Source organism: Ictalurus punctatus, chromosome 10 (genome assembly GCF_001660625.3).
Source record: "Ictalurus punctatus breed USDA103 chromosome 10, Coco_2.0, whole genome shotgun sequence".
Classification (NCBI taxonomy): Eukaryota; Metazoa; Chordata; class Actinopteri; order Siluriformes; family Ictaluridae; genus Ictalurus; species Ictalurus punctatus.
Genome location: NC_030425.2, coordinates 12,415,647 through 12,438,360, shown reverse-complemented (window position 1 = coordinate 12,438,360; position 22,714 = coordinate 12,415,647). Strand labels below are relative to the sequence as shown.

Below are 22,714 nucleotides of genomic sequence, written 5' to 3'. Positions count from 1 at the left end.
CTATATCTAATTATTACCAATGAGCTAATTTTAAGATTAATCTAATTACATCAAATGTTTTTTTTTAATGCAATATCAGGAGAATAAACAGAAACCTAACCTTTCCAGCCATTTTGCACATGAAGTGCAGCCATCAGTAGTGAGAAATTCTCAGGTTGTGTGTTTAGCCATCATTACAGACATTAAAGCAAGATTAAAAAGAGACAGTGTGGCATTTTTTTATGCTGTGGATTCCAAAGTGAAAGGTGGGTGTGGGGGATTAACAGGAGAGCTTTGAATTTTAATGCCACCCTTACACTGAAGCTTGCCTTCCACGTTGCATGGGTTTACATGAATTATGAATAAGTATGGTGATGTCAGGCTGCCTATAAAAATAAAACATGTTTAAAAAAAAAAAAAAAGAGCCTCTTCAGTCTCTTTCAGGTTTTTTTTTATATGGGCTATTTTATGATCATAGATTTTTTATTGAAAATTTTACATAACATTTTACATAACACCCCACCCAACAAACAACCACAGCCAAAACCAAAAGAAAGGGGGAAATAAAAAAACAATAAACAAACAACCAGAGAAAAAAAAAAAAAAAAAAAACAACATAAAAACCCAAAACAACAACAACAAAAAAAGGGGGTAAGATGATCAGGAATTACAGTCTTCCTCTCCTCAATCCACCACCAGGGTGTGTACATAATTGAAGTAGGTAATAAATTGTGCCCATTTTCCCAAAAATGAGTCACCCCTGCCTCTGATGTTGTACTTGATTTTTTCAAGTTTTAAAAAGAAGATTAAATCTTTAAGCCAGACTGATATAGAGGGGGGTTGTGGAGAGGTCCAAGACAACAGTATTCTGCGCCGAGCAAGTAACGATGCAAAGGCCACAACACTAGCTTTTTTATGATTCAGAGGTTGTCGCTGAGATGGAACACCCAAGTTGGCAATTAAAGGACAGACATCTAATTTGATTTTAAGAACGTCGGACATAGTTTTGAAGAAAAAGTTCCAAAAGTTCTGCAAATTGGGACAGAGTGCAAACATATGACTGAGGTTACAGGCCGAAAGTTTGCATTTTTCGCACATGTCAGGAACATTGGGATATATTTTAGACAGTTTACTCCTAGAGAGGTGAGCTCTATGGACCACATTAAATTGTATGAAACTAAGTCTAGCACATGATGTGGTGGTACGTATATTATCTAACGCTCTGCCCCAGTAATCATCCTCAAGCTCCAGGCCCAATTCCTCTTCCCAAGCACTAATGGTTTTGATATTGTAAGAATCGTCCTGTGACCAGATTGTTGCATATATCCGTGAGATAATGCCACCCTTATTAGGATTCAGCTTGAACACCTCTTCCCATGCAGACTTTGTAGATAAGGAGGGAAAACCAGCGAATAGGGAGAAGACACAATGCCTAACTTGAAAGAAACGGAATAGGTGAGACGGAGACAGGCTGAATGACAAGGATAATTCAGAAATGTTTGCAAACACATTATTAATGAAAATATCCTCAAAGCGTCTCAGACCCTTCTTTTCCCAAAAAGAACGTGGAATCCATAAAGGAAGGGGGAAAGAGGAGGCTATTACATATAGGTGCCATGGTTGAGGCCGAGATGGATTTAAAATGACGACGAAACTGATAGAAAATTTTTAGAGAGGTACATACTATTGGATTATCCGTGTATTATGAAAGGGCTATAGGAAGGGAGGAGAATACCATATCAGGGAGGGAGGTTTAAGTACAAGACTTCGCTTCTAAGTGGCACCATGGAAGAGAAAGAGCCTGCACCCAGAGCACCAGTTTCTGAATATTAGCCGCCCAATAATAATACATGAAATTGGGCAAGGAGAGGCCACCACTTAGTCGACTCCTCTGAAGTGAAAATTTGGAAACCCTGGGAGTTTTCCCTGTATATGGGCTATTTTGTGCCTTTTCTGTCCCTGAAGAAAGAAAATGGTGCTGTATCATGTTGGTCATGATGCATTTTATTGAGTTTTTTTGTTTGTCTACAATATCACTTTTACCCTGTTAGCATTTAGTGCTTTACTTTATGACATAGCACACATTTAGCACATTTAGAGCTTTATGTAGCTTATAAATTATTTCTGAAAGTGTTCTATAAAAATGTGTATTTTGCATAAATCTTTATTGCTCCAACAACTACCCTTGTCCAAGATAATCTAGGTAGAGATTAGGTGTGCTGGGTAGAGATTATACTGTAAAACACTGGATTATTCCAATTATTCCATTAATTTAATTTGTCATTTCTCTGTTACAGTGAAAAAAGCGAAGCTAGATGGACCACAAGGTAGGCCAGAAATCTCTGATCATCACTACTTCCTTACCATTTTCATACACTGCAGTACAGCAGTGTGTCAGACCCATCATCTGCGTGTGTGTATATGTTCCAGAGAAATTCAACACCTATGTGACACTTAAGGTGCAGAACGTGAAGAGCACCACCATTGCTGTGCGAGGCAGTCAGCCATGTTGGGAACAGGACTTCATGTTGTAAGAAACAGTTATGTATTTCTCTCTTTCAGATGCACAAGAAGCATTTTGCTGAAATAATTCGAGCAAATTTCTTTCCAGCTACTTAGATAACAGTGATGATTTTTTTCCCTCTTTAGGCTCTCACTAAACATTAACTTTCCCAGCAGTTTATTATTTAACTTCTTTACACCTACCAGTCTAACTGGAGCTATCTGGAGTCAGAGGCTTTTTGTTATTTTCTCAGAAAACATTTGGAGCCCCTTGGGTGGTGGCACACACACATTTCCCTAATGACCTCAATCTCGAGTACATAGACGTTACCTAGTCTTGCCGACAATAGTTCCTGATTTTGGAACAGATGCTTCTGAGTGCTGCTTAGACATTTGTAAACCAAATAGAATTTATATATATATATATATATATATATATATATATATATATATATATATATATATATATATATACACTCAAGTACTCAAGGCAGAAAGTATCTATGCAAGTGACTTTTCCAGTTCTGAGGAATACAATCCAATAGGCTTCACGAACTCATTCTCTGTATGGGTCATATAGGCCTTTTGAACCTCTAGACATTGTTAATGCCTTTATGGTGCAAGTATGTAACCAGTTGTATTCTTCTAAATGCATTTATGATATGACTGAAATGGTCCACTCTGCTTATTAGTGTTTTACCACACGGATTTGCAGTTCTCCAAACTCTGCGTCTCTTTAAGTGACTTATTGAGATGATTTCATTCTATTACTTATCGCTTATATACTTATATTAATGTGGCACCAGCCATTGCTCTGTAAGATTTACCCTGTAGTCACAAACACAGTGATTGGTACTGATATCAAAGCTATTATTAGGATTAGCTGCAGTAGATGCAAGCGATTTCCTTCCTGTGGAGAGGAACTTACAGAGTGTCATAATGCAGATGTCAGTGGTCCTGAGTTTGCAGGCACGGTTTTTATAAATATGTTTTTTAATAATTTAAGATATGAAAATATCTTATTTTCATAACCTAAAAGATCTGTGCTCTTTAATGCAATGTATATAAATGTTCAATATCAGGGAAATATGTTATTCACTAAATAAAATGTGGTTATCATGTTTACTTTGCTTGCGTCAAGCTGTCCTGGCAAATCCTGACATTTCCAGTGACGTCTTTGTAGTGGCGCTGTTGAAAGTCTCTTTCGTTCTTCTCATCCACCCCTCTCTCTCCTAGTGAGATTAACAGGCTGGATCTGGGCCTGACTGTGGAAGTCTGGAACAAAGGCTTGATCTGGGACACCATGGTGGGCACACTGTGGATCCCTTTAAGCAGCATTCGCCAGTCCAACGAGGTATGGCACAGATGGCATGCTCACATCCAACAGCATGCAGCACTACTCACCCTCTGTAGGCCTATACATGCATAATCTGGCCAGCTGGCTTTCAATACATTTACAGACTCTCACATATAAAAGGAAGATTTTCCACAAAAATTTTATATATATATATATATATATATATATATATATGCATATATGCAGTAGGGGAAATAACACATGAACATTTTTAATAAATCTTTCTTGGAAAGGGTTTCAACTATGTTTTTCATGCTTGTTCAATGAACCATAAACAATTACTGCACATGCACCCGTGGAACAGTCCTTAAGACAATAACAGTTTCCAGGTGGTCGGCAATTAAAGTCACAGTTACAGTAACTTAGGACACTAAAGAGACCTTTCTACTGACTCTGAAAAACACTAGAAGAAAGATGTCTAGGGTTCCTGCTCACCTGCATGAAAATGCCATAGGCCTGCTGCAGAGAGGCATGCAGCAGTGGCCAGAGCAATAAACTGCAGCGTCTGTAATGTAAGACGCCTAAGACAGTGCTACAGGGAGACAGGAAGGACAGCTGATCGTCCTTGCAGTGGAAAATTACATGTAACCATGTGTCCCCCCAGATGTGATCGAGAACTTGGAAGAGTGGGGTAACATCTCACAGCAAGAACTGACAAATCTGGTGTAGTCCATGAGGATGAGATGCACTGTAGTACTTAAAGCAGCTGGAGGACACCACATACTGACCGTTACTTTTGATATCGACCCCCCCCCCCCTTTTGTTCAGGGAGTCATTATTCCATTTCTGTTCATCAAATGTCTGTGAAATTTGTATATTTAAATAATGTCTATGTTGGCAACTGCAAAATTTCCCTCTGAAAATTAGGTCCCATGTCTGAACCATGAAATATACAGATTTAGAACTTAATTTCACAAATAGCTTTGCTTGAAAAATTAACAAAAGTGTTCTACAAAATGATGCATTTCACTTAAATATTAATTGGCTGTACAAGCAATTTCACTTCCATTATAAGTGAGTTTTGTTTAAATGGGTTTTCAATTCTCATTCCAGTGTAGGGAAGCGCAACAAATAAACAGAGGTTTAAAAGCATTCATTTAATGACATATTAATGGTATAAAAATATTATACTCCTATTCTCTATCACACATTGGCAACAACCGAAGATCACAGCGCTGTCCTTTTAATTTCCTGTTTAACAGGAAGGGCCAGGGCAGTGGATGACTTTAGACTCCCAGGTCATCATGGCAGAAAATGAGATCTGTGGCACCAAAGATCCAACTTTCCACCGTGTGCTTCTGGATACACGCTTTGAGTTGCCTTTAGGTAAACTGAGCACTGCTGTCTGTTATGTTGTGTGTAGTAGTAAGCCTACTTGATATCCTGTAACATGCCCCAGAATTACAAGGTATTGAAATATATGATTTCAGACATTCCAGAGGAAGAGGCTCGCTACTGGGCCAAAAAACTGGAGCAGATAAATGCCATGAGGGACCAAGATGTGAGTTTTCACATCCATCTCCAGACTTTTGGGCCAGAAGGCCAGAGCAGCTTTTAATTAAGAGAAAGTGTCACTCATGGGTCATCCAGAGTGGACAGTGTCTTTATTACCTTTCTCCTTCTCTCGTGTACCCACTGATGCGAAGGAACTTAAAAGCTATTTTGTCATAACTAGCTATTAGGCTGTTGTATTTATCGCATTGTTTATGTATACAGTATTCATATCAGGAGGAGCATGAGAGACCACTTCCTGTGCCATCAACGCAGTGCTGTGAGTAGACACACCACAATCTCACACTCATTCCTGCCACACACACACAGGCCCAGACAGTCATTTCACAAGATTAATAACCGGCCTGAAAGGTAGGAGGTGTGTTCTGAAAACGTAGATGTTATAGTCAGCAAAGGAGCTATATTGTAAACATTTCAGTGTGAGTTATAAAGGAGAGGCAAGGTGAGAATAGCTCCTGTGGCTATATAGCTCCTGCTTGAAAGCTCTGATTAGATGTAGATGCTAAGATATTGCCCTATTCACAGTTAGCCTGCAGCAGCAAGGTCATCCTCACCCTCTGCTAATGTCCAGTTTACACACTTGTCACGTCTGGCCTTTATGATCCTCTGAATCACCTGCTTATCAGCTCTGTGGTCCATCTGCAGTTGATTTTCTCTTTTCTATTGTAGGTAATTGGAGTCTATGGGGAGACCAACCAAGTAAGCAACATTCATTTATTTTCTTGTATTATAATCCCAATTTCCTTTTACAATAGAGCAGTTAAATGTGGCTTTTGTATTTTTAAAGGGTTTGTAGTTCTATACTAATCATATGTATATTTCCAAATATACTTCGAAAACAGACTTTCTACGGGTTTCTACAATTCAGGCAGCTGGCCCTGAAATTAGTCCCACCCTTAACTAAAGCAGAGCTGCTCAGCTCTGCTACTTTCTGTTAAACGTTTAAATTGTTGCCAAAAATTGCAAAATCCTCCTTTAATTCTTAAAAAAATGCTTCTGTACAAACTACACCACAGGAGACAGCCATGTTGATTGATTCTTCACGGTAGCCAAATGTTCAATGTCAATGTAAGTAACCTTCATGTCTGCTGCATGTGTGTTTAAATCATTATGCCATGTGTCCAGATGACGATCCAGACAGCGCAGTGGACGATAGAGACAGTGATTACCGCAGTGAGACGAGCAACAGCATCCCACCACCTTATTATACCACATCCCAGCCCAACGCTTCCATGCACCAGTACCCCATTCGCCATATGCACCGCGACTCCCGCTACGATGACATGCAAGACTATGACTATGATAACCAGAGAACTATGAGGTACACAGTGCTATGTCCCTTGTGTGTGTTTTTTTTTATAGTCTTATTTTAACTGCCTCAATCAGGAGGCTCAGGTTGTTGCTGCTTATTGCTAGTGTAATTTATTTGAATTGTGGGTTAGTAGATAAACTGTTATGTATGACTATGAATTCACATTATCCTTATGAACCTCCTCAGAGTATTCAGGGGTCCGTGTATACAAGCCCTTGGATGAGCGCTTATGGTATACACAGAATTGGTGGGGGCCATCACTGGCGCCGCCTCTGACCTGAATACTAGAGATACATACAAGCCTGTGCCCGTCCCATTAACTTATGTTTCTCCCTTTTTCTCCAATCTTTCCAAAACAATATCAGTTTTGGAAACTGGTGTTCCATCGGCTTGCTGGGATGCATTAGCGCATAAAGATTCCTTAATCCATACTCTTTTATAAGACAGAGGTTTATGAATCCTTCTGTAACATATATTAATTCACGAATGGCTACAGAATGTTTGCTAAAGCTTTTGTGAAGAGTCTTTTAAGCAGCCTGGTGAACCACCCACCTGGAGTTGGTGGCTGAACAATGTTGGTTTTACTATGGCTGTCCTTTAAAGGCCAGATGCAAATAAGCCATGACTTATGCTCCTCCTCTTCCTGCCTTGTCCCCTCCCCTTCCCTTCTCCCAGACGCTATGATAGTTTAGACTCCGCCACCAACGGCCGCAGTGATCTCGATTCGGCCTCCGGCTCAAGCAGGCGGACCAGCCGCCAGTACTCCTTAGACAGTAGGCGCTCGCTCTCTGATAGGTGGGTCTCTGTAGCTGCTTCACCTCCACTCTCCTCTTCCTCCTGCTGCTCCAGCCTGTGATTCCATGCCGCTGTGATGATGTCGTGGATTTGGACGTGTCTGGTCCTGTGGTCCTTGCTGTGCTTGCATGCATGCGCACAACCCTCTTCTTTTACATGCATTATCTATATTGATTATATATATATTTACATATTTCTGTATCTTTTGTTCTCTACGTATTTCTATGCTGTGCCGTGACTGCTTTGTACTTAATGATGCAACGTAATGTTATTTTGTTGTGTCTGACTGAATGGTTCCGATTCTTGCCGTTGTTTGTCGTGCTGTGTCAGGTCAGCTTAGTGTGTTGCACAGTAAAGAAGAATGGTATGTGTTTTCTTCTAGTAGGCTGCTATTTGCCTGTCTATTGCCTGACAGAGATAGAGGGCGACCCTGTGATTCAGTATGTCTAACTTCAGCTGCAGTAATTGCAGGGCAGTTAAAAAGCCCGCGTTCAGAGCTGGCGTCTGGCACAACTGCGTGTATGGATGAGAAAACAGAGGACTTGCTCTTCACTATTCACTGGTTTCCTCTTCATTCTGTAGTACAGTACCTTAAAGTCGGTTAAATGCCCTTGATGGGTTTTTTTTCTCTCTCTGGTGTGTGATCTGATCTAAACCAGACCTAGTCGCCAAAATTAAATGACAATTTAAAGAGCATTTTTTTACAAAATAATCATAAAAGTAAGCACAAAAGAGGTTTAAAGAATGGTTTACTTTTATATGTGAAAAGCAAATGGAACGCAGAGTGTGATTTTGAAATTGCAACAAACTTTTTCTTTGTTAGTGATGGTTGCTTAGCCTTGAAATTCTCATAGCATTTTAAGCTGTACTCACTGGTAATATGGAACTCACAGAGACCACTTTGGTCAGCACTTTGGTGCACCCTGTGGCTTTTCAAGGTTTTCACATCAGGCTAAAAAAAGATCTGAGTCATTAAAAAAAAAAAAATTAGCTTATGACTTTCAATTGCTGTCGATTATCAGTGTTCACAAATGTGATATCAAAAAGCAAATCATATTAGAGAGAGCAATTGTTAACTTGCCGTCTCATAGTCCTGAGCTCTGGTTATTGTTTTAAATGTTCTCCTCGTGTGGGTTTCCTCTATTTTTCTCCCTTCTTCCAAAAACATGCTGGTTGGTGGGAAAATATGCAGGTAGGCTCTATGCACCCTCACTGCGCTCTTTAGTTCAACAGAGTATAATCAATACGTAATGTCTACATGATTTTATATGGTGTTTAAATCAGTTGATTTCCCCAGCGTACATCATTTCTATTTATCAGTGTGATATTTTGCAAATCCTGTTTTGGCAGAGAGATTGAGAAAGTTATTAGACACAATTCAAACAAGCATTTGAGTGACGGTTCCCTGGATAGGCTCTAGAAGCTCAGGATAAATCGGTTACAGAAGATGATGATGTAAGTTACAAGACTGTCTTTGGATGCTCTATGCTAATTATGAAAATGTAGTGGAGGACAGAGACATTAGATCTGCATGGTGAACAACATAAAAGAAACAAAACTTTGTGCATGTGTGAGGAAAAAATAAACCAACAAAAGAGAGATAAAGTGATAAGGCTAAGCACTGTTAGCTGAGTCCAGATTAGCTTCAGCGTAGACTTGGCAGGTGAGTTGTAAACATCCTGGGTCTTTCATTTGTCTTTTAACCTTGTCGCACAATTTTAGCTTTTTTGAAATGTGAGTGTGGGGGTGCACTGTATGAGTGGAATTGTCTATTCTTTCATTTTAACTCGTTTCCTCTCTCTCTCTCTCGCTCTCTCTCGCTCTCTTACTTGGATGGATTTGTTACCGCTAATGACTTTTCTTCCAGTCTTGTTATCTTGCTTTTTTTGTTTAGATAAGTTAATGGTAGGAAAAGCTCTTTAAAATCTTGTGTTTGTGTTATATTTCTTCACAGCTTATTAAAGAAGTGTTACATTTTTACTTTTTCGGTTCTTTTGCATTATGTTGCACTGGCCTTCTACATAAACGCACATACACACTAGGGCTGTCAGAGTGAATTTCATTGTTTAGATGTTATTCAAATATTGTTAATATTTAATATTAACTAATGTCCTTTAAGGCATACTCTATTTTCACATTTTAAAAAAAACATGTAAGCTCTATGACTATTTATTGCCATGTGTATTGAGCATGTATAGCAAATAAGAAATAGAAGTTCATAGTGTTGAGCTGATTATATGTGGATCCTGCATACTGTAACTTGTTTATATAAATGTTGGTAAAGAAACCATAACTATCAATACATTAAAAAAAAAAAAATCTCTTATCTCTAAAAATTATCTACCGATCAAATAGTAATTTCCCTTGCTTAAAATGGCATAGTTTTCACTTGAGGTTTATAGATATGAAAGCATACAGTAACAGCACTGCTAATAGTTGTGGTAGTATAAAATTATGGTTTCAATAATACTTAAGAGCATTTGAATGCTAAATATTTGAATTCATTAAAATTGAAATGCAATTTTTGAAAGGAATTTGACAGCCCTACTACACAAACAGTGTAATTTTTTACAGTGTAAAGTGTTCCCATTTTCCCTTGTATCCATAGGAACCTACCTTCATCCTGCATCTCCTCTTTTGTTGTTTAACACTTCCTTACTCTCTCTGCAGTCCCACGGGGTCCAGTCGATACGCTTCATCAGGCGAGCTGAGCCATGGTAGCTCGCAGCTCAGTGAGGATGGCGAGAGCTTCCGTGGCTCCGGAGAGTTCTACGATGAGAACGACTCCTACCACTCATGCCACTCCTCAGTCAGCTATGGTAAAGAGTCGCCTGGATGGGACCATGATGAGCCCCAAGGAGTCTACAGTGATGAAGGTAGCTTTGTCAAAGATGGTGGAGAGGAAGGTGCTCTGTATGAGGATGAAGATGGTGACTTGTATGAGCAGGAGGAAGGGGATTACCCCTACGAGGAGGAAGAGGGAATGGGCTTTGAGGAGGATGAGGAGTTATATCCTCTGGACGGTAGACTTAGTGAGGAGCAGGAGCCCCCATATATGCCCACCTCAACAAGTGCGGCTCCCCCGTTAGCTCGGGAGACCTCCAGCTTCAGTCGGCCACCTCTGGAGAAGCAAACATCACTGCACCAGCATCAGCCCCCACAGGCTGAAGCTCAGTTCCGGCCCACAGATTCCTTCACAGAGACTGTGCCAAAGCAGCAGAGCTTTGACGACTTCAGCAAACCTGCCAGCAAATCCACCGCACCTGCCTCTGATCTGGAGCCCCTTGGTCCCGTAGCACCTGCACTCACACCTGCAGGAAAACCTGTTGGAACCACAGAGGAACCTAAGAAGCTCCAGTCTCCAGTCTCTGAGCACCTGTCTAAAGTCCTGCCCGAGAAAATGGAAGCACCTCCAGAAAGGTGAACTGTCAAATCCCTATTCTAAGCAGGGATGGGCTAAATGCATCACAATATAGTTACACCACAGCTGCTTTGACTGCTCTCTAGCATCCGGGTAGATACAAAGTATCATGAATAATCAGCCACCACAGCCTGAGGAATAGGAAAAGCTGACGAATTACTAGTTAATAAAATTTTTAAACCAGTTATCAAATATCCAGTAACAGCAGTCATTGCTTTTGCATGCTGCATAGAAACGAAGCAGGCAATACACTGCTACTGCTACACATCCTCCCTGATGATTTCCAGAGTGTGGAAGCTGCCTATGATGAGTTTTTGGCAATGAAGAGAATTTCAGAGAATTACCTGTCAAAGTATTTTCCGTATGTGGAAAGTGGAAAAGAAAGTGGAAAACAAAACAAAAGTGCTGGGGCACAAATTACATGTATTGATTTTCTTTCACCAACAAGATTACAAAATTTATAATCACACAGAACAAATCTGGTAATACAAACACACCAAATATTGTTAACTTGACATTGGCGTAATAACTTGCTAACTTGTTAACTAGCATAAGGCTAAGACAGATTAACAAAGCAAGATGTCATGTGAATGTGATATAATATTTAGCAATAACACTTCTCTCCTCTGTACTCCCAGTGTGACAAAGCGAGATGAGGCAGTGGATCCTGCTGAACGTGCCAAGGCCAACTGGCTGCGACTCTTCAACAGGGTTCGGCTTCAGCTGCAGGAGGTGAGTGAGCCTAATATGAGAAAACATTGTGTAGCAGTAGAGTACACTCTGGCACTGATACTGTTGGGGAGTCCGCTGCCCTGTTCTCAGTTTTCAGACCATAGCAGGTATTGTACAATGGCATCTTCCAATAAGAGCGGAGATGTTTGTGCAGTCTCTTCTGATATTTTGTCTTGATAGTTTTCATTTCATCTCTCTATTTTCCATTTTATTTGTTATCTTACTGTTTACATTGAAAAATCATTTGTTATATTGATTTTTTTTCCATAAAAAGGTTTCCCTTGAATTTTGTGTTTACCTTATTTTGTGTTTGTCTGTCACCCCATTATAGTTTTTTGTTGTTGTTGTTGTTGTTGTTTTCTTTTTCTTGTCTTTTCAGTTTTATGTCATAGCGATTGTCATGCTCTGTCCTCAATGGCCAAGGCTGGATGAGTCCTCAGAAAGGTGGGTGTGTCTGTGTGCAGGCTGAGGTAAAGGATCTCCCTGATGGGGAACTGCTGCCTTTGTCTTAAGAGATGGATTTATAACTATTACCAAATGATGATCATGAAGATAAAGCTGGACCGCAAATCCGGCTTCTTATCTGAGAGCCACATATGACGTCAGTGATATCTGCAGGCGCATATCTCTAGTCACAAATCAGAATATGGTCTATTCCTCTAATAGGAACAGCACCCAATGAAATGACAGTCAGCGGGTTTCAAATTGTTCTGAATGAGAATTGAATGTGGTCTAGCAAATGGATGAAATGGAAAATGATGTTGCTCTGAGTCTGTGTCTCTGTTGCTGTATACAGGCACGAGGCGAGACTCCTGGTCTGGCATCACTGTTTCTACAAGCAGGGTGAGTGAAACAGACAAACCTAGTTTCTTTATAAGGAAGTCTGTCTAAGGCAGTACAGTGCTGAAAATAACAGGGGCAGCTGGATGAAACTTTTTAGAGTCATCAATGAGATCTCTATTAATTAAGATCATTTTCAAACTATCATGTTGGGCTGTTTGTAGGCTTCTTCACCATCAAAGCCTCATTAGCAGGGTTTAACAGATTTCTTTTGTTTGTATCTTTGCTCAGGCCTGGAGGAGCTCTGTACACCATAGACAGCATGCCAGACTTGCGCAAACGCAAGGCCATTCCCCTGGTTCGAGATTTGGTGAGTTATATTTACTGTGACTGCATCCTTGTTCAGTCCAAGGTTCCCACATAAACAGCACCATGTCACACCTTCTCACATTAGCAGCCCAATAAATCACAAATTAGGATCTGTCTAACACAATGAGTCACTTGCACAGCTTTGGTTCTTGGATTAGCCATTGTTTGAGACTTTCTGCTGTAACACATTTTTAAATCTGAGCACTTGAGCAACATTTTTACACACTATTTAATCTTTTTGTTGTTTAATTTTCTTAATGATCTTGTTGCTATTTTTGGGCCAAAATTTTAGGATGGCATCCCTAATAAAAATCGTTCACAGATGTTAAATATATTTAACCCCAGATTAAAAGATTGAAAGAGTTCAGGGTGTCCGGTTTATTATCAAAGTAGACACCAGGGATGTTCAGTCTTTCTACTGGATAGCTTTAGGTTTCTTTCTTCATTTCTAATTCATTCCCTGACTACTACCTTTGTGTCAACGAGCAAGTCTATTCCTGTTGAAATGAGATATATTAAAATTTTGGACAGAGTAGTCCGATTTTAATCAAGCATAACATTCCACCCCTCCACCTGCCAGAAGTGAAGTTCCCAGTCTGACAGCAACATGAATTAAGATGAATTCACCTTGAAGATAAACCACTTGTCTGCCTTCTGTCCGCTTCCTGTTCTTTTCCTTCCCCACTCCTTTATTTTTCAACTTTTCCTCTCTCAATTCTCTGTTCTTTAATTTTTTGCACTCTCCCTGGTCTTTCTGTGATCTCTACTCTTTCTCTTTTTCCAAAGAGAAAAGCACGTTTTAACGAATTTAATAAATTCCACATAGACCTCCTTTTAGAATGGCGTTTCACAAAGGCTTGTATGCTTTTCTATTGCAGTGATACTTTTTGGGGTGGGTGATTGAGTAATGGTTTGTCCAGTATCTTCATAATAGTGTGTTGTTTTTCTCTTTCCCTCTTCCCTGTCCAAACATTTGATCTTCAATAGGCAATGGTGAGTCAGATTTTAAGAGTTTTCAATGTTCTTTTGAAAATGAGATATAGCCATATTTCCTGTAGATGGGAAAATGAGCATATTAGTAGAATCTGCGTTTTGTTAGATAATTGAAAACTGTTTGTATGTAAAGACCACTTTGATATCCTATTCCTTATGGCAAAATAGTAATTGTTAAAAAAAGGCAGTTAGAAAGTTGGAAGAACATGTTCTTATTTGCGCTTTCTGCTTTAGTCCCTTGTCCAGAACTCTCGCAAGGCTGGAATCACCTCTGCTATGGCCTCCAGCACACTCAATAACGAGGAGCTGGTATGCTCACACACACACACATGCACACACTCACCCTTCCTGCCTCTGTGTCCAGTTATGTCTGTGTTTACTATTGGTGTTCTTAGACTTTTTGTTATATCCCCCATATCTGCTAATGCAGAAGAGTCATGTGTATAAGAAGACCCTCCAGGCTTTGATCTACCCCATTTCCTGCACTACTCCCCATAACTTTGAGGTGTGGACGGCCACTACGCCAACTTACTGCTACGAGTGTGAAGGGCTGTTGTGGGGTATTGCTCGACAGGGTATGCGCTGTACTGAGTGCGGTGTCAAATGTCATGAGAAGTGCCAGGACCTGCTCAACGCTGACTGTTTACAGAGTAAGGTCTTCTTTTGGCAAAATATCACAGGAACTCTTTGACTGTTATCTCAGTTTTCTTTTGTTTGCACCATTTCACCTTTCTTTCCTCTTTTTCTCTCAAGCAAATAAACACACAGTACTATTTCTCTCCACAGAACCACTGTACTGTATGCTGCCGTTTCATATGGTTTGCTGTCCTGCCTGTACGGGAGAATTTATTCTAAAATCAGATTTATTGTACTTTCTTTCAGGAGCTGCAGAGAAGAGCTCTAAGCACGGTGCAGAGGATCGGACTCAGAACATTATCATGGTTCTTAAGGATCGCATGAAAATCCGAGAGAGAAACAAGCCAGAGATCTTTGAACTCATCCAGGATGTGTTTGGAGTCCCCAAAACCACTCACGTCACCCAGATGAAGCAGGTCAAGCAAAGTGTCTTGGATGGAACATCCAAGTGGTCAGCCAAGATCAGCATCACAGGTCAGCAGGATGACCATCACAGGTCTCACAAGTTAATTGACACATGTCTCAGTCAAGTCATGAAACAGATAAACACTTAAGGGTAGTTTCTCTGACCCAGATTACATAATCGGTTGCACTAATGTGTTGAAATGACCATAATAACTGGGTCAAAGGCAAAAAAGAAAAGGTTTTCAAAACAGCAAAAAGGTCATATAATTATAAATATGCCACAGAGATTCATTTCTATTTTTATTGTGACATTTTTATTTCTTTGACCCAGACATTTTGATTCGTAAAATAATACATTCAGCTGCGTTATAAATCCACTGCTTTCCACAGTTCTGTGTGCCCAGGGCCTGCAGGCCAAGGATAAAACTGGCTCCAGTGATCCCTATGTAACAGTGCAAGTGGGCAAAACCAAGAAAAGAACCAAGACCATCTACGGTAACCTCAATCCTGTCTGGGATGAGTCTTTCAATTTGTAAGTGCAGCACTCAGCCACTCAGTGTGAATGTTCTCTGTTATAATTCCTGTTGTATCTACAGTAACATTATTCTTTCCATTAATAAACTAGTTTCCTGGCCAGTAGGTACGTTGTGGTGTTAGAGTAGATGAGTCCAAGTCTGATGTGTGTTTTCAGTGAGTGCCACAACTCTTCAGATCGGATAAAGGTGCGAGTGTGGGACGAGGATGATGACATCAAATCACGTGTCAAGCAGAAGTTCAAGCGAGAGTCAGATGACTTCCTGGGGCAGACAATCATCGAGGTGCGGACACTGAGTGGAGAAATGGATGTGTGGTACAACCTCGGTGAGTGAAGCAAACTCCGTTTTCTCTTTATCAGTGACCTACTTTTGTAGTAGTATGATGGTGCGACTGAGGAACTGACTGAAATAACCATGACCATAAAGGATAAACTAAGATGCTGCTCAGTTTTGTAGCTATAATGTAAAATGGTTATAAAAGTTGTTGTATGTCTGTTTGTGAGCATCATAATAACAGACTCTAATACTTAACGGCTGACTGATATTGAACATACTATACAACAGTAATTGCTCTCCACCATTTAGTGACATGTTTATGGAAACTATTAGAAATTCAGAGCATGCTAACACTCTCTTATAGTGCATTAAAAGAGAGCACTACACAACTACAGAAGATCCACCGGTTGCCGATGACAGACATTCATTTTGTTCGGTCTGTTTCCTGTTCAGACAAGCGTACGGACAAGTCTGCTGTGTCAGGAGCCATCCGAATGCACATCAGTGTGGAGATCAAGGGAGAGGAAACAGTGGCCCCTTATCATGTCCAGTACACCTGCCTACATGAGGTCGGTCGGCCTCTTTGTACACAGTGATGTTTAAAGTGTCTTTTACAAACTGATTATATTTTATTATTGACAATCAACTTGGCATGTGTAGGAACTTGTAGGACTACTGCTTTCCAACCAGTACATCATCTCATTCACTTTGTAGAATCTCTTCCACTATGTGACGGATCTTCAGAACAACGGGGTGGTGAAGATCCCAGATGCTAAAGGTGACGATGCCTGGAAGGTCTACTTCGAAGAGACACCTCAGGAGATTGTGGATGAGTTTGCTATGCGTTATGGAGTGGAATCTATATACCAAGCCATGACGTGAGTTTAAGTTTGAAGCATGAATAATAATAATAATAATATAAAAACATGAGCAATTGAAAGTGCATGTCATCAGTTACTGTAGGATTATAACAGCACAAAGCAAACAGTCATTATGAAGGCATAAATGCTTATTTGATCTTTTTTTCTGTTTTCATTAGACACTTTGCCTGTCTATCATCTAAGTATATGTGCCCGGGAGTGCCAGCAGTGATGAGCACTCTGCTGGCTAACATCAATGCGTATTACGCCCACACCACTCAGGCTACCAATAATGTCTCTGCTTCCGACCGTTTCGCTGCGTCCAACTTTGGGGTGGGTGACTTATACATGCCTGTTTTCATAAGCACATTTTTTCTTATGTTCATAAAACTCAAAAGCTAGTGGTATCAGGACCTGGACAAAAAGAATAAAATGTGTAATAATGTTGGTGGCATTTTTTTTGTGCTTTACAGAAAGAGCGATTTGTAAAACTCCTGGACCAACTACACAACTCTTTGAGGATTGACCTCTCCATGTATAGGGTACTGTGTCCTGTTATTTTCTGTTATTACTTCTTTTGCTGGGTCTCTGTAATACGTTCTCTCTTTCTTTGTTTCAGTGTTTGTCTGTCTCTCGCTCTTTCTTTGTCAGTTTTTCTGTCTCTGAGGGCTCTATTTTATCCACAGCAAACGAGACTCATAGAGAGTTTCCTGCAGGCAGAATTCTGTGCTGCCTGATTATAATAATAATAAGGATGATGGACATGACAGCATTATTAAATAACCAAAGGATTAGATTTTACTTAGAAAAGTAAACTCTGTCCCCTGAGATCAAGCTTTCTAGATCTCACACAAAATTAACTCTTTTTTTTTCTTCTTCTGAATGTAACAGAATAATTTCCCAGCCAGCAGTCCTGAGAGGCTGCAGGATCTCAAATCCACTGTGGACTTACTCACCAGTATCACTTTCTTCAGAATGAAGGTATTTTACTCTTTAACACACAAAAATTGACATGGCACAACATCAGTGTATTATCCACACTGATGAGACATTTTTTTTAAACTGTCCATTACACTCGGCTATGTATGTAATGCCTATGAATTGCATCCATTTCATCTCCCAGGTCCAAGAGCTACAAAGTCCTCCTCGTGCCAGTCAGGTTGTGAAGGACTGTGTGAAGGCCTGCCTGAACTCCACATATGAATACATTTTCAACAACTGCCATGAGCTGTACAGCCGCGAGTACCAGACTGACCCGGTGAGCAGCTACTGTATGGCACAGCTTTCCTCCTTGACTCTGTACCACATGGCCACTGTGGGTTTTGAGCATATAGAAATCACCTCCAAATCTACACTACAGCTAGATTACATTTTTTTTCATGCCTCATTAGTATGTCAGCATTTTTCTTCTAAAAAAATATCAAGTATGGATTTTACAGGTTAAATTTTATATGTACATGTAGCCCAAAGGAAATATTTGGGGGAGGCCCTTATCATGGTAATTATTTATTTTGCTGCCATGCAGTGGTTAGCCACATCTGGTTCTCAGGGGAGCATCTCTGGCAGCATTCATTTTGCAGGTCATTTTTTTCCAGGAGTTTGTGATTAAGTAGCAAAATAAGTTTGAGCTTCCATCTAAAGTAAAGTTCCATAATTAGTCTTCTTTCATACAGTCAAAGAAAGGTGAGGTTCCTCCCGAAGAACAGGGTCCAAGCATCAAGAACCTTGACTTCTGGTCCAAACTGATCACCCTAATCGTGTCTATCATTGAGGAAGACAAGAACTCCTACACTCCCTGCCTTAACCAGTGAGTTCATCACCAAATCTTTACTAAAACTATCTAACTTCCCTAATCAATTCCATCACACGATTTATATGAGTCTTGCCAAGTCTACTTCCAAAACTAGACTTCCCTGCTACAGTATTTTGACAGGATGTCAAATATTTGCTTGTATTTTTCTTATTTGTAAGTCGCTTTAGATAAAAGCGTCTGCTAAGTGAATAAATGTAAATGTAATGTAAATGTAGGATGTGATTGCATTCTTATTACACATCCTCATATCCACCTAGGTTTCCACAGGAACTGAATGTAGGGAAGATCAGCGCAGAGGTCATGTGGAATCTGTTCGCCCAGGATATGAAGTATGCCATGGAGGGTGAGTCTTACAAAGTTATTTTCTCATCAAAAATGCAATGATGCTAGTTTTATCATTCACAAATGCACATTCAGATTAATAAAGCTGCAACTGGGATTTTCATGTTGCCAGTCATCATATTTCAACTGCAATGAACATTATGTACCTGCAATTTTCATGCTACATTTATGAATAATTTTTTGCACTATTAAAGCACAGGATTAGAGCTTGAGTATAACATCTAACATTCAATGTTGACATTGTTGTAACATTGTGAGAGGTGTATTCCACCTCTTTTGGTTGCAGAGAGCTGAGAGGGCAGTGCCAGGTACTGTATATGACTACAGATAGCAATGTTCCATCAAAATTTTGCTTGTAACATCTATAAAGGTATAAAGTGAGGCATAAATTGAATGTGGCAATAATAATTCAGAAATGTTACCTGAAGCATGCATACAAGGTTCATTTCTTGGTTCAAGTCTTGGTACAGATTTGCTAAAATTACTATGAATTTGCAATGCATACAATTGTGATTTTGACATATTTGATATTCATAAATATTTGTAGTTACATTTGTCAGAAAATTAACTTCATAAAGTCTGAGATACAGCATGCAGATATGCCTCCAATGTGCCCTACTCCATGACTGTTGGGTATTAATTTAGTAACAAACAGTTACGTGTTCCTTGTGATTCTTTAAGACATTTATACAGAATTTGAATGCAAAAAATTTCAGTGGCTAATCAAAGGTTTCATTTAGCGTATAGTTATGTGAAGTCTGCTACTGATTCCTACTGTCTTGCTCTGCAGCAACATGGCTGCTTACTCTCCATATCCAGCTCCAGCTAGTGTGTAATGAAGTGCTATTTTCTTTACCTCTCCCATCCTCAGAGCATGAAAAGAACCGGCTCTGTAAGAGTGCTGATTACATGAATCTGCACTTCAAAGTGAAATGGCTTTACAACGAGTACTGCAAAGACCTGCCTTTCTTCAAGAGCAGAGTACCAGAGTACCCAGCGTGAGTGACTCCTATTCCCTTTATCTCCTCACACATGCATGAACAAACACATGCCCACAAATTAAAGGTGACATTTGAATCTAAGGGGCTGGAAAAAAATTATATGCGATTCGGCTGTTCGTTTACACAACAACGGCGTTTTGGGGCCTGAAAACGCAAACTTTTGAAAACAGTTCTCTAAGTGCAAGATTTTGAAAACGATGCCGTTATCATCTCCGTATAAACATGCAAAAACGTAACGAATTTGTGAAAACGACGACGTCATGGGCACGTGTATTATGTGTTCGGTCTATAGGCATGCACGCCATAATTCAAAACAACGCGTGAGACATTTAAAACTACAGGACTGTGTTTGTGCTTCTCCAACAAAGTGTAGAGACACATTTGTTACATACGCCACATTATTAACCCACGTCTACATCGACGAAAGGTATTCAAAACCTGATCATTATCTTTGCAATTGTCTGTTTAGGAGTATGTCTTTATCCTTTTATTGCTAATAAAATATTGAAAGCAGACTGACTGCCAGTGTTTCACTATTTAGAATTGTTTATTCAGTATTTAAACATGAATGAGCTTTGTTAACAGAATTCTGATCTGGAGCACAAGAAAAGCTAAAAGATGGGGTTGAAGACAGAAAAATCCATTTTTACTATGAAAAAAACTTTCACATTTCATGTACATTACGTTATATTACATTAGGGATGTCTCAGTATTTATTAACCAAGAAACATAAGCCAAATCTATGCTTGACAAGCATGAGTTTCCACAATTCCTTATGACAATGAATAATTTTCAAAGTCTAACTATCGGGATTCTAAGTAACTGGAGATAGAATTATTTTTTGTACACCACGTAGATCATAAACCATTGAAATCGTTTGAGAAATGTAAACGTTATTCTGCTTTTTGTCCAGAAAAACCACCGCTCCCCCGTTTATTTGTATTTGTTTGTAGGACAGTCTTGCCCAGATCAATATGGCGGACACGTTGACGTGGATGCTTATGTGTGCAGGCACATAGTGTTCGTTTACAAAGTGACATCGCCAGCTACTGGCCTGGCATGCATAATACATCAGATCCTTGTGAACGGCTATCGTTTTGACAGCATTGTCGTCTGTACGCGAAACTTTTCAAAAATGCAAAGGAAAAACATTTCTGTTTTTAGTACATTGTTGTCATGTAAACGTCTCCTAAGGAGCTGTTCATTTGCAGGTGGTTCGAACCTTTTGTAATCCAGTGGCTGGATGAGAATGAGGAGGTTTCTCGAGACTTTCTGCATGGAGCTCTAGAAAGGGACAAAAAAGATGGAGTAAGTCAAAGCTGTATTTTCCTCCCATTTCTATCTGCTGAACATGGCCATACATTCTCTTTATAATGTCATGGAATTTTGATAACATTTCTGAGCAAGCCTCTAAGAAACATTCAATGAATAGTTGGCTAGATGGATAAATGAATTAATGAATAAATATCAACTACAACAAAACAGTTATTATTGTTTTTAATTTTAAAAAAATATTGTCTCAAAAAAGATAGGTAAGAAAGTAAGATAAGAAAGTATCTCAGTTTGTTCTTCACCTGTTTCCCATTTGCAAGTCTCTGTGGCTTACATGAGATGTCACACTTACTGGTGTCTAGCCTCAAATACCAGCCACCCTCCTGTCTATCTGGCTGAAAAACGTCCAGGAAAAAAACTTTTCCTCTCCCACTCACTCTTCTTTTATCTCTCTCCACAGTACCAGCAGACATCAGAACACGCTCTTTTTTCCTGCTCAGTGGTGGATGTCTTTTCCCAGCTCAACCAGAGCTTTGAAATTATCAAAAAGCTGGAGTGCCCTGACCCACAGATTGTGGGTCACTACATGAAGCGTTTTGCTAAGGTGAATAACAGTAGTGTCACTAATAGGATCTCTGACATTTATATAATTCTAATCATTATCCACATTTTATAGCAGTTGTCAGCATAAGCTTACATCTTACAGTAATAACTCTCACATATAAATATAGCATTATTATGTAACTGTACTGTACAGTATATCAGTATTGTATATCTGACTGCTTTATGACTAGTGTTTGAATACTAGTACTTCTTGCAGTTTAGTTGCTGCTCTCTTTGGTTTTACTATAACTGTTTGGATCTTGCTTCTGGTTAGTTGATTAAAAAAAGTTGATTCTATAAGCACTTATACTACTGACAGCGCTTTTAACAGCTGTTAAAATGTTTAAGATGTTTAGAGTGGATTCTATAAGTTACTCTGATGAAAGAATTAAATGAATAAATGCAATGTATTATAGTCAGAGATGTAACTGTTCTTTCTGTTGCAGACAATAAGCAATGTTCTGCTCTCCTATGCCAGCATCATTTCCAGAGACTTCCCTAACCACTGCACCAAGGAGAAAGTGGTAAATCTGTTTAAATGCCTTTGTAATAGTGTTCTCCTCAATAATTTATATCATTTCTTAATAGCACATTTTTCTTTTCATCCAACTCTAGAATGCAAAAGATAGCGCTATAAAGGTATGGATCAAGGCTGTAAATTTGATGAATTCGGACTTTGCAATCAGTTTTAAGTCTTAAAAATGGAATGTAGTGAGTGAGTCATCTCCTGCTTTTATTCACTGGCATGTTAGATTGCGCATGGAGAGATTTGCTGACTGATTACTTTGAATACAAGTGCTGAAATATATATTGACTAGTATTTTATATTTTACACTATGTAATATTAATATGCTGTTGGATTTTCACAGCCCTGTATTCTGATTAACAACATTCAGCAACTCCGGGTACAACTGGAGAAGATGTTTGAGGCCATGGGGGGCAAGGATGTAAGTCAACATTAAAACCTACAATGTGTCCTTCAGTAATTTAGAGATATCGACAGCCTATTTGGATATTAGTTGGTATATTGTTGTCTCAGCTTTACCTCCAACAAGGTTGTCTTGTTGAATGTTGTGTTCTAGCTGAATGTTGAGGCTAGCGACATCCTAAAGGAGCTGCAGATAAAGCTCAACAATGTTCTGGATGACCTGGCCAGGATCTTTGCCACCAGGTGAGATCAGTTAGTGTGATCAACCTGGATAAGAATTTATGGAAAAG

The 22,714-nt window shown here is 39.5% G+C and overlaps 1 protein-coding gene across 1 annotated transcript in view; it reads left to right on the top strand.

Moving 5' to 3' along the window:
• unc13a (unc-13 homolog A (C. elegans)) overlaps positions 1 to 22,714 on the top strand; it is a 50,570-nt gene that overhangs the window by 10,097 nt on the left and 17,759 nt on the right. Inside the window, exons 2-33 of the mRNA XM_053683200.1 lie at positions 2,277 to 2,306; positions 2,410 to 2,509; positions 3,718 to 3,835; positions 5,041 to 5,164; positions 5,269 to 5,339; positions 5,555 to 5,609; positions 6,020 to 6,049; positions 6,476 to 6,671; positions 10,128 to 10,877; positions 11,517 to 11,610; positions 12,407 to 12,453; positions 12,682 to 12,760; positions 13,987 to 14,061; positions 14,183 to 14,402; positions 14,635 to 14,862; positions 15,184 to 15,325; positions 15,485 to 15,654; positions 16,059 to 16,174; positions 16,320 to 16,483; positions 16,645 to 16,798; positions 16,939 to 17,007; positions 17,357 to 17,446; positions 17,589 to 17,723; positions 18,139 to 18,272; positions 18,536 to 18,621; positions 19,492 to 19,618; positions 20,833 to 20,929; positions 21,354 to 21,497; positions 21,943 to 22,020; positions 22,112 to 22,135; positions 22,366 to 22,443; positions 22,579 to 22,667. Coding sequence (XP_053539175.1) covers positions 2,277 to 2,306; positions 2,410 to 2,509; positions 3,718 to 3,835; positions 5,041 to 5,164; positions 5,269 to 5,339; positions 5,555 to 5,609; positions 6,020 to 6,049; positions 6,476 to 6,671; positions 10,128 to 10,877; positions 11,517 to 11,610; positions 12,407 to 12,453; positions 12,682 to 12,760; positions 13,987 to 14,061; positions 14,183 to 14,402; positions 14,635 to 14,862; positions 15,184 to 15,325; positions 15,485 to 15,654; positions 16,059 to 16,174; positions 16,320 to 16,483; positions 16,645 to 16,798; positions 16,939 to 17,007; positions 17,357 to 17,446; positions 17,589 to 17,723; positions 18,139 to 18,272; positions 18,536 to 18,621; positions 19,492 to 19,618; positions 20,833 to 20,929; positions 21,354 to 21,497; positions 21,943 to 22,020; positions 22,112 to 22,135; positions 22,366 to 22,443; positions 22,579 to 22,667 — 4,114 coding nt within the window. The remainder of the gene's footprint in view (positions 1 to 2,276; positions 2,307 to 2,409; positions 2,510 to 3,717; positions 3,836 to 5,040; positions 5,165 to 5,268; positions 5,340 to 5,554; positions 5,610 to 6,019; positions 6,050 to 6,475; positions 6,672 to 10,127; positions 10,878 to 11,516; positions 11,611 to 12,406; positions 12,454 to 12,681; positions 12,761 to 13,986; positions 14,062 to 14,182; positions 14,403 to 14,634; positions 14,863 to 15,183; positions 15,326 to 15,484; positions 15,655 to 16,058; positions 16,175 to 16,319; positions 16,484 to 16,644; positions 16,799 to 16,938; positions 17,008 to 17,356; positions 17,447 to 17,588; positions 17,724 to 18,138; positions 18,273 to 18,535; positions 18,622 to 19,491; positions 19,619 to 20,832; positions 20,930 to 21,353; positions 21,498 to 21,942; positions 22,021 to 22,111; positions 22,136 to 22,365; positions 22,444 to 22,578; positions 22,668 to 22,714) is intronic.